Source organism: Chiloscyllium plagiosum, unplaced genomic scaffold (genome assembly GCF_037043375.1).
Source record: "Chiloscyllium plagiosum isolate Xiang-an unplaced genomic scaffold, Cpla_swu_hap1 HiC_scaffold_18, whole genome shotgun sequence".
Lineage (NCBI taxonomy): Eukaryota > Metazoa > Chordata > Chondrichthyes > Orectolobiformes > Hemiscylliidae > Chiloscyllium > Chiloscyllium plagiosum.
In genome coordinates this window covers 56,164,203-56,176,417 of record NW_028270156.1, presented here as the reverse complement: position 1 = coordinate 56,176,417, position 12,215 = coordinate 56,164,203, and the positions used below count along the sequence as shown (strand labels likewise).

Here is a 12,215-nt window from a genome sequence, read left to right as displayed (position 1 = left end):
CCGGGACACCCGCACCAATCAATCACACTGCCCTGTGGCCCAACATTCCAACTCCCCCTCCCACTCTGCCGAGGACATGGAGGTCCTGGGCCTCCTTCACCGCCGCTCCCTCACCACCAGACACCTGGAGGAAGAACGCCTCATCTTCCACCTCGGAACACTTCAACCCCAATGCATCAATGTGGACTTCAACAGTTTCCTCATTTCCCCTTCCCCCACCTCACCCTAGTTCCAAACTTCCAGCTCAGCACTGTCCCCATGACTTGTCCTACCTGCCTATCTTCTTTTCCACCTATCCACTCCACCCTCCTCCCTGATCTATCACCTTCATCCCCTCACCCACTCACCTATTGTACTCTATGCTACTTTCTCCCCACCTCCACCCTCCTCTAGCTTATCTCTCCACCATTCAGGCTCTCTGCCTTTATTCCTGATGAAGGGCTTTTGCCCGAAACGTCGATTTTACTGCTCCTTGGGTGCTGCCTGAACTGCTGTGCTCTTCCAGCACCACTAATCCAGAATCTGGTTTCCAGCATCTGCAGTCATTGTTTTTACCTAGCTTTTGTTCTTCTCTGTATTTCAGTCTTCCTTTCTTCTCCTTGGGGATACTGCTTCACAGGCTATTGATCGATAAAGGTACCTTTTAAGAGAGCTATTTTTTCTGGGCAGTGTGCAGATATTGTTGGCTTGGCAGTTCTTCTCTCAACTATTCAATTTTCCCTGGTCTTATACCCCCAAAGCATTAGATTGTGTCATTGGTTTTTTAAGATTGTCAATATACTAAATTCAAACTGGATTGGAGTTTGGTATTTTTTGGGATATAATTTAAACTGATTAACCTAATTCAAATCTGTTTTGTCGTTTCTGGGCAACCCGCTAATTTAGCTTTCAACCAAGTATTTTGTTTAGAACACTTGGTGCTGTCAGGTAGCTCTACCAGCTTTTAACTCCCCTAAAGGTACAGTACACCCACATCTTCAGAACAATCTATAAAAATTGATAAGAGTCTTTACGTTCATGCTAAATTTCCTTAGCCTCCTGAGGAAGTAGAAGCTTTGTTGTGTCCTCTTGACTGTTGCATCAATGTGGGTGGACCAGGAAAAATTGTTGGTGATTGTCATTTGTGGAAAGTTAAACTCCATTTTGTAGATAGGGGCGTGGTCTCAAGCTTGCTTCCTGAAGTCAGTGATTCCTGAAGAATCTAGCCACAAAAAGACATGACCCTCTCTCACTAGTATCCTCACATACAGATGAGAAAGGCACCACTTCGACTGGGACAATACATCCATCCTAGGACAAGCCAAACAAAGACACGCACGAGAACTCCTAGAAGCATAGCATTCCAACCGGAACTCTATCAACAAACACATCAAGTTAGACCCCATCTACCACCCCCCTGAGAAAAGGAACAGGGAGTGACTTCACCACAGGAAATAACATCGCCACAGGAAATGACATCACCAACCCAAAGAAGCCCAAACATTTAAATAGAAAGCAGGAATTTTCAGCATTGCTTCGCCTAAGGTCCACTGAAGATGTTACCTAGTAAGATAACAAAACGTCTGGAAATGAACCTTTCAGCTCAGCAAGCAAACCTACATCCAAAACCTCAACCTGAGCTACAAATCTTCTCGCTAATTCCTGAAGGGTTACACCCAAAACATTGACTCCACCTCTTGATACTGCCTGGCTTCCTGTGTTCTTCCAGCCTCCTGCTTATCTACCTTGGATTCCAGCATCTGCAGTTTTGTTGTCTCTTCCCAAAGTCAATAACAGCTCTTTAGGTTTGCTGACATTGAGGAGAGATTGTTATCTTTACAACACACCACCAAGTACTCTATCTCTTTCCTGTGTTCTGTCTAACCATTGTTTGAGATCCAACCAACCATGGTGTTTTAGATTAGATTAGATTAGATTACTTACAGGGTGGAAACAGGTCCTTCAGCCCAACGAGTCCACACCGACCCGCCGAAGCGTAACCCACCCAGACCCATTCCCTTACATTTACCCCTTCACCTAACACTACGGGCAATTTAGCATGGCCAATTCACCTAACCTGCACATTTTTTGGATTGTGGGAGGAAACCGGAGCACCTGGAGGAAACCCACGCAGACACAGGGAGAATGTGCAAACTCCACATAGAGAGTCACCTGAGGCAGGAATTGAACCCGAGTCTCTGGCGATGTGAGGCAACAGTGCTAACCCCTGTGCCACCGTGCCGCCGTGTTGTCGTCAAAGAACTTGTAGATGGAGTTAGGATGAAATTTGGCCACACAGCCATGGGAATATAGTAAGGGGCTGAATGTGCAGCCTTGCGGAGCACCAGTGTTGAGGATTGTCATGGAGGAGGTGCTATTGCCCATTCTCACTGATTTCAGTGGGTCAGGAAATTGAGAATCCAGTTGCAAAGAGCAGAGCAGAGATCCAGGTCTCAGATATTTGAGAGTAGTTTGATTGGTAATATATTGCTGAAGGTGGAGCTGTAGTTAATGAACAGAAACCTGATATGGTTAAGGGGAATATTCCACATTTGCCTGAATGGGTGCAGCTCTAACAACACTCAAGAAGCTTGACAGCATCCAGGACAAAGCAGATGCTTGACTGGTACTACATCTACAAACATCCACACCCTCCACCACCGATGCTCAGTAGCAGCAATGTGTTCTATCTATAAGATGTACTGCAGCAATTCATCAACATCCTTAGATATAATCTTCCAAACACAAGGCCACTTCCATCGAGAAGGATAAGGGCAGAAGATACATGGGAACTTCACCAACTACAAGATCTCCTCTAAGCCACTCATCATTCCTGACTTGAAAATATATCATGGTCACTGGATCAAAATTCTGGAATTCCCACCCTAATGGTATTTTGAGTCAACCCACAGCAATGGACTATAGTGGTTCAAAAAGGCAGCTCACCACCATCTTCTCAAAGGCAACTACGGATGAGCAATAAATGCTGGGCAGCCAGCAATGCCCACATCCCACAAATGAATGCGAAGAAAATTTTCCTGTAAAGCTGTTAAATGTCCAAGTATTGCCCACATATTTGCATGTTTACTTTCTGGATCCTTTTTAGCATTTTGTTGAAGTGTATTTGTTTGTTTGTTATATTTTTAATTGATATTTCCTGCATTTCTTCATCCTTTGACTTTTTTTTCTCATGATCCAAATTGAAGAGCTTACAAGTAATTTTAAGTTGCTTAAAGCGCTCCATGGGCATTATGTCATGAATTCTACTTTGATCAATTGGAGATCAGAAGGTTCCATTTTTTATGAAGTAAACAGCACACCCTTCTATTGTATTGGCACTATTTCGGTCCATGCATCTTCCCTAAGTTTCTTGGACATATCAAAGAGAAGAAGTCTTTGCCACCTATATTTCACCCTTATTTTGGTGATGTCTTTCTGTAGCATTGGCCTTGATCTTGTAGTACCAACTTATTGTTTTAGCATAAAGGTAATCACAAATGTTTGGAATTATATATGCAGTGATGCATATATACCCAATCTGCAGACTAACTTAGATGAGGTAATTTAAGGTCTTGTTATATGGCCACACAAAAACATACAGTGTAAAAGCGTGATTTGGGCAATAATAAATTCCAAAACAGTTGACATAAGCTAATCCTGGCCATTATAGCTGCTATATGATGTTGTTGGTGAATATAATGCCATACGTCTTAAGGTGCATTATCTTCTGCTTCTGTTTTCAGGTCTTGCAGCTATTGGCTGGAGACCACCTGCTGAAGAATATACTGCACTCTCTAATGCAAGGGTCTTAAGTAATGAAAGAGAAAAGCCTGCATTTACTCACTTAATGCAGAATGTAGAGGCTGGGTGCTGTACTACCCTATTACATGCCCACAAATACTGTTTCATTTCCATACTCTCAGGTTCCTTCCAGACAGAGTGCTAAGCATTTTCAAATCGTGTAGGGTAAAAATCATCCCAATTAACTCTGTAAACAAACATATGAATAGAGCAATGGTTGACACCCATGTTCTCTTTTTTAGTGCCATCCAAGTGGCTGCATGGCGGATCTTTTAATTCAAATGTCTATGATTATGGTGTTGAAACAATTGCTGAGCACCACTATGGAGTATACTATTCCGTAAGTTTAACTTCATCAGCAGTAAACTTGTTTGTATCACACAAGCCAAAATGTATGACATACAAGATAACACTTTGCTCAAATTGAATCTGTTAAGTCATACAGTCATAGAGTCTTAGAGATACACAGCATGGAAACAGACCCTTTGGTCCACCTCATCCATGCCGACCTCATATCCTAAACTAATCTAGTCCCATCTGCCAACACTTGGTCCATATCCCTCTAAATCCTTACTATTCATGTACCCATCCAGATGCCTTTAAAATGTAAATTTACCAGCCTCCACCACTTCGTCTGGCAGCTCATTCCAAACATGCACTACCCTCTGTGTGTAAAAGTTGCCCCTTAGGTCCCTTTTAAATTCTTCCCCTCTCACCCTAAACCTATGCCGTCTAGTTCTGGACTCCCCCACCCCAGGGAAAAGACTTTGTTTGTTCACCCTATCCATGCCCCTCATGATTTTATAAACCTCTATAAGGTCACCCCTCAGCCTCCGATGCTCCAGGGAAACTAGACCCAGCCTATTTAGCCTCTCTCTATAGCTCAAACCCTCCAACCCTGGCAACATCCTTGTAAATCTCTTTTGTACCCTTTCAAGTTTCACAACATCCTTCCTATAGGAGCCCTGGCAAAATATACTACTAAGGACACCATTTTACAGCTATTAAACATAGAGTCATAGAGATGTACAGCATTGAAACAGACCCTTCGGTCCACCTGTCCAACCCAACTAGATATCCCAGCCCAATCTAGTCCTACCTGTCAGCACCCGGTCTATATCCCTCCAAACCCTTCCTATTCATATACCCATCCAAATGCCTCTTAAATGTTGCAATTGTACCAGCCTCCACCGGATCCTCTGGCAGCTCATTCCATACACATACCACCCTCTGCGTGAAAAAGTTGCCCCTTAGGTCTCTTTTATTTCTTTCCCCTCTCACCCTAAACCTATGCCCTCTAGTTCTGGACTCCCCAACCCCAGGGAAAAGACTTTGTCTGTTTATCCTATCCATGCCCCTCATAATTTTGTAAACCTCTATAAGGTCACACCTCAGCCACCGACGGTCCAGGGAAAACAGCCCCAGCCTGTTCAGCCTCTCCCTATAGCTCAACCCTTCAACCCTGGCAACATCCTTGTAAATCTTTTCTGAACCCTTTCAAGTTTCACAACATCTTTCCGATAGGAAGGAGACCAGAATTGCACGCAATATTCCAACAGTGGCCCACCAATTTCCTGTACAGCCGCAACATGACCTCCCAACTCCTTTACTCAATAGTCTGACCAATAAAGGAAAGCATACCAAATGCCTTCTTCACTCTTTGGTACCATTTAGACACAAGATCATTTTGTGGCACCCTTAGCCACCAAAGGTTCATTAATTTGTTAGGTTGTATTATGCTATATACAATCAACAGCATTCTGTATTTAGTTTAAACTATAAATGCTTCCCCCTGATTTGAATAACTTCTGCAAATTTCAACCAAAAATTTATGCTGGTGAAAAAAATTTGTAGCCTCTTACAAAGAGGAAAAAAATGAGAAGACATGGGTAAGCAGCAGAATTAGTAAGCCACTTTGAATAGAAAGATTAACATGAAGGTTTTATGGTGCAGACCATAACATTCATAGTACCTTTTTTTAAGCTTAACAGATACCATTTTGCTTCCAAACTAGTATCTATGATATAGACATGTACTTCTGGTGTATGTAAATATATGCAAACATTTATCGAAGTCACGGAGATTATACAGATACAGCAGATCATGATGACAAACAGCATGTAATGCTAATTTGACATCACTAATGCCATTCTAGAGTTTCATATTTTATAAACTACCCTTTAGATATTTTCCTAATCAACTTGTTCAGAAATACTATTGCTCTCCTCTGAAGCAGGTAGAACTTGAACTGAAGCCAGTGGTAAGGATATTACCACTGCACCATAAGGTACCCGAGATATTTTCTAATCATTCTGTTCAGAGCTGGTATTACACACCTCTGGAGCAGGTGGATCTTGAACCTGGGCCTCCTAGACCAGGCACTGGCACATTATCTATTCTACCTCTCTATGTTAACCTTACAAAGCTGAACATCTTTTTAGCAGCAGGAAAGACCCCTTGTGTAAGGGGATCATCAATTACATTTAGGCTAGTTGTTTAATTTTATTAGTTAAATCTGTATTTGTAGCAATATTTGGTTGTTTGCAGAGTTGTTTAAAATTACTAGTCTACATGGAGCATTGGGGTAAGTGCTGAAGTGCTAATGTGACAAGTAATTAAATGGGTAATTGGGTTAATTGACTAATTCATTGGTTGGGTAGACACAAAAACAGCAGTGGAGCTATCTTGTGGCACAGTAGTAGTGTCCCAGCTTCAAGTTCCATCTATTCCTGAGGTGTGTAGTGATATCTCTGAACAGATTGATTAGAAAAATACGTTAAATAAAATATCTATAAAAATTTAAAATGGAGCACTTTATTTTAATGTAATCTCCTCCCTCTCTTCCTACCCCCTCCTAGTAATGTCCTTGTTACACTGTCTGTTAGGTAGTGCTTATACATTGTTAATTTAATGAGATTTGATGGCACTTTAATAATAAAAAGTTAATAAAAGAGGAGGAGGTGGGACTTATTTGTGAAACAAGTTATAAGACTGAGCAAGGAGCCCTCTTGTGGTGCACTGCTAATATCCCTACCCCTGGAGACCTGGGTTAAAATTCCACCTACTCCAAAAGTATGTAATAACATTTCTGGACAGATTGATTAGAAAAATAGGTTTTAAAAATTATAGGACTGAGCAGTTAATAAACTCAATCCACAAAAAAGTATCATGAGGCAGAATCTTTTGGCTAAATTTAAGTTTAGTTAATTTTTTTTAGAGAGTTTCATACTGCGAGACCCAGTGAGTCCTCTTGCCGTATCTTACCAAATTCACCTCATTAACTGCCTCCCTTTCGCTTATAGTGTCTCTCTAGTCCGACTTCTGCTCCATCTTATTATGACATCCTTCCTACAACAATTCACCACTCAGTGTATATCTGCCACAAGAGTGGCATCCCTTGCAGCCGTCTTTCAAACATCGCCTTGCAGCTGGACAAGTGTTGAAATTTAGCATTGCCTTTCACCAGCAACGTCATTGCACTGCAGCCACACTACCAATTGCATATAGGCAACATGGCTGACAGTCCCTCACATGTACAATTCATTCTCTCACCCTAGATGCTGTTTAACCATCGTGCCATACAATTTTCCTTTCCTTAGCTACAGTCCGTCTGTTACCTTCTAAATCAGTGTGACCCTGTCCCCATTAATCCTGCATCTTGCCATTGGCTAGTATGGAAATATCAATTATAGGTATGAAATTAGCCAAATATAAACACAAACACTTGTGTGGGAATTGAACCCATGCTGTCAGCATCACACACCAACTGAGCTAAACTGACCCCCACAATAAATAATAAAGAGAAAAGAGTAATGGTGGAAAAGATAATGAACAATTTGATAGGAACTGGACGAGGGAAATGCATAATTTCCAACTGACAGTGAAGGGGTTCTATGGCAATGATGAATTTGAGGATTCTAGTGACAATATGAATATTGTATAATGGATATGGTAGTAGAAATCCCTTGAGCGAGAGACTATGGGAAAGAAATTACATTGTAAGAGGTGAGATGCTTTATGGACCAACAAAATGAAAAGTAACATCTGACTGGCACATGCAGTCAATGCAAATTATTAGAGGCTATAATCTAAGTAAATTTTTCTTTGTCCAAACATTTTTTCAGTAATGAGTGATTAACCCTGGCTTCAGAAGGGATTACAATTAGCTTCACTTTTTGTGAGAACTTAAATGCCTTGCATGCAGGACAGAAGAGCATTCATTAAGGTTAAATTTTCAGAGAAAATTTGGTGAGCCTTAAGGCACAATATAAAGCTACCGTAAATAAATTTTAAACCTGGACTCATGATATCTCACAAAAATCAGAAAGAATGGAAATGTCCAGGTAAGATTGTAGATAGTGATATAAAAACAGTAATTTTATAGCAACCAAAGTGACAGTATGAATTCCCAAAATTAATTGTCACTGATAACACACTCAAGAAACTGAACAAGTCATTCAAGGTGATGAGTTAGTACACACTTTGCATATGCATATGTTGGACAGTCTTGAGGACCAAATAAACGCCTATGAAGAGTTGACTAAATATGAACAAAGTGACACGGAGCATTTGCTTTTTCTATTTGCCCCAGAAGTCAATAACCAAAAATTGTTACCAATGTAATGTACATGCAAGAGGGAATTAGTGAATGGAGGAATATCACCATTAGGGATAGTAGGGAAAAGTATCAGCACATAGAAACATTAGCGAAATGTGCAAAATGAGTGAAGTGACATAAGATCCATGGATGGGCAAAATGAGATAGAGATGTGGAAGGCCTAAAGAATTCAGTCGGAATTTTAAACTGGATGTTAAAGTGAGTGTAGCCCTAGGAAAACATCTCAAACTTGTGAAAATAATTTTGATTATTGGAGCAGGAGCTATTCTAGTAGTGGCCCAGAATTAAGTAGGAGGGTAATTAAGAACATAGAACATAAGAACCAGGAGCAAGAGTAGGCCATCTGGCCCTTTGAGCCTGCTCCGTCATTCAGTAAGATCATGGCTGATCTTTTTGTGGATTCAGCTCCACTTACCTGCCTTCTCACCGTATACCTTAATTACTTTATTATTGAAAAAAAATCTATCTTAGCTTTAAAATCATTTACTGAAGTAGCTTCAACTACTACACTGGGCACCGAATTCCATAGATTTACAACTCTCTGGATGAAGACATTCCTTCTCAATTCAGTCCTAAATCTGCTCCCTCTAATTTTGAGGCTATGCCCTCTTGTCCTGGTTTCACCTGCCAGTGGAAACATCCTCTCTACTTCTATCTTACCTATTCCCTTCATAATTTTATATGTTTCTAAAAGATTCCCCCTCTCATTCTTCTAAATTCTATAATCCCAGTCTACTCAGTCTCTCCTCATAAGCCAACCCCCTCAACTCTGGAATCAGCCTAGTGAACCTCCTCTGCACCCCCTCTAGTGCCGGTGTATCCTTTCTCAAGTAAGAAGACCAAAACTGCATGCAGTAATCCAGGTGTGACCTCACCAGCACCCTGTACAGCTGCAATATTACCTCCCTGCTTATAAACTCAATCCCTTTAGCAATGAAGGATAACTACTTGTTGTTAATTACTTGTTGTATCTGCAGACCAACCCTCTGTGATTCATGCACAAGGACATCCAGGTCCCTTTGCATAGCGGCATGCTGCAACTTTTCACCATTCAAGTAATAATCCCTTTTACTGTTTTTCCTACCAAAATGGCAGACTTCACATTTATTAACATTATATTCCATCTGCCAGATCTTTGCCCACTCATTTAAAGTATCTATGTTCCTCTGCAAAGCTTTACAGCCTTCTGCACACTTTGCTCTGCCACGCATCTTAGTGTCATCTGCAAACTTTGACACACTCCACATGGTCCCCAACTCTAAATCATCTATATAAGTTGCGAATAATTGCGGTCCAAACTGATCCACAAGGTACATCACTAGTTACTGATTGCCAACCAGAATAGCACACATTTATCCCCACTGTTTGCTTCCTGTTAGTCAACCAATCCTCTATCCATGCTAAAACATTGCCCTTAACACCACGCAACTTTATCTTATGCAGCAGCCTCTGTGCAGCACCTTGTTGAAGGCCTTTTGAAAATCTAAGTACACCACATGCATTGGGTCCTGGTTGTCCACCTTGCTCATAATGTCTTCATAGAATTCCAAAAGATTAGTAAAGCATGACCTGCCCTTCATGAACCCATACTGCCTTTGCCCAACAAGACAGTTTCTATTTTGATGCCCTGCTCGATAATAGTATCTTCCCCACTACAGAAGTTAAGCTAACAAGTCTATAATTCCCCATCTTTTGTCTATCTCCCTTTTTAAACAGTGGTGTCACATTTGCTGTTTTCCAATCTGCTAGAACATTCCAAGTCCAGTGAATTTTGGAAAATTATCACAAGTGCACTTGCTATTTCTCCTGCCATCTCTTTTAGTACCCTGGGATGCATTCCATCTGGGCCAGGAGACTTATTTATCCTTAACTCCATTAGCTTGCCCAACACTACCTCTTCTGTAATAATGATTGTTTCCAGTTACCTTCGTCTCTTTGTCAATTGCTGGCATGTTATTAGTGTCCTCCACTGTGAAGACCAACACAAAACACCTGTTCAATGCCTCAGCCATTTCATAATATCCCATTACTAAATGCCCTTTCTCATTCTGTAAAGGACCAACATTTACATTAGCGTATCTTTTTCGTTTTATATTATTATAGAAAGTTTTGCTATCTGTTTTTATATTCTGTGCCAATATTTTCTCATGTTCTATCTTACATTTCTTTATAGCTCTTTTCGTGGATTTCTGTTGACCTTTAAAGATTTTCCAATCTTCAAGTTTCCTGCTGTTTTTGGCCACTTTGTATACCTTCCCTTTCAAATTGATAGCCTCCTTTTTTCCTTAGACACCCATGGCAGATTACCTCTTTTCTGACAGTCCTTCCTTTTCACTGGAATATGCTTTTGTTGAGCACTTTGAAAAATTGCTTATTAAGTTCTCCACTGCTCGTCAACTGTCCCACCATAAAATCTTTGTTTCCAGTCTACTTTAGCGAAGTCCTCCCTCATCCTATTGTGGTCTCCCTTGTTTAAGTGCAGGACCCCGGTATTGGATTTTAATTTCACACTCTCCATATTTATTCTTAATTCAACAATACTGTGGTCACTGCTTCCAAGAGGATCCCTAACTATGAGGTCAATTAATTATAAGGTTGCAGATTAATAGGAACAAGGATAATGGAATAAGCTGTGAATAGTATGAGAAGTAGAAGTGCTTGTGATCAAAATATTTTAGTGGCTACAAAAAAATAGAAGATGAATTAATAAATAATGCATATCAAAAAGAGTTGGAGAGCTGAAATTTGATGCATATACGTACCAGATACAGCCGACCTTTACATAAGAAGTGCTCCCTGTTGGGATATGTAAGACCAAAGCCAAACTAGTGACGAAGGGTTTCAAAGACAAACTTGGTTGTAAAGCTGTTCAAATGGATTCCATTGCTGCAGGATGCTATAGTATTTTTTAGTTAGGTTTACCTTGCTTAACATAGGCTGTTTTCAAACGGAAGTAGACCCACTAATGTCCAAATGGTATCACAAAGAGAAACTTCATGATGCAATTTCAAGGGATAGTTCTGTGGAATTTGAAGCATGTGTGATAAATAAAGGGGCTTCATGATTGGAGGTCACCTAGAGTTAGGTAATAAGCAGTATAGGTCAGGAATGACTTTTTATTGTTAGTCTTCCTTGGAAAGTTTTAATTTCATCCTGATAAATTGGGTCAGGTCGTCGCAGATAGATGACTTCATAGCCAGGGAGCAAACTCAAATTAAGATGCTTGATAAAACAGTTGAACTGTTTGAGTACTGAAAAGCTGAACTTGCATTGTAATGTTTTGTTATTCAAGAGCATTGAGTATAGGAGTTGGGAGGTCATGTTGCAGCTATACAGGACATTGGTTAGGCCACTTTTGGAATATTGCGTGCAGTTCTGGTCTCCTTCCTATCGGAAGGATGTTGTGAAACTTGAAAGGGTTCAGAAAAGATTTACAAGAATGTTGCCAGGGTTAGAGGATTTGAGCTATAGGGAAAGGCTGAATAGGCTGGGACTGTTTTCCCTGGAGCGTTGGAGGCTGAGGGGTGACCTCATAGAGATTTATAAAATCATGAGGGGCATGGATGGGATAAATACACAAAGTCTTTTCCCTGGGGTGGGAGTGTCCAGAACTAGACGGCGTAGGTTTAGAGTGAGAGGGGATCAATATAAAAGGGACCTATGAGGCAACCTTTTCATGCATGTATGTTGGAATAAGCTGCCAGAGGAAGTGGTGGAGGCTGAAATATTACAGCATTTAAAAGGCATCTGGATGGGTATATGAATGGGAAGGATTTAGAGGTATATGGGCCCAAGTGTTGGCGAATGGGACTAGATT

At 40.8% G+C, this 12,215-nt stretch overlaps 1 protein-coding gene across 1 annotated transcript in view; it reads left to right on the top strand.

Annotated features, from left to right (window-relative positions):
* The window catches only part of ano9b (anoctamin 9b), a 208,235-nt gene that overhangs the window by 160,782 nt on the left and 35,238 nt on the right, over positions 1 to 12,215 (top strand). The window contains exon 17 of the mRNA XM_087996676.1: positions 4,023 to 4,120. Within this exon, the coding sequence (XP_087852802.1) occupies positions 4,023 to 4,120 (98 nt within the window). The remainder of the gene's footprint in view (positions 1 to 4,022; positions 4,121 to 12,215) is intronic.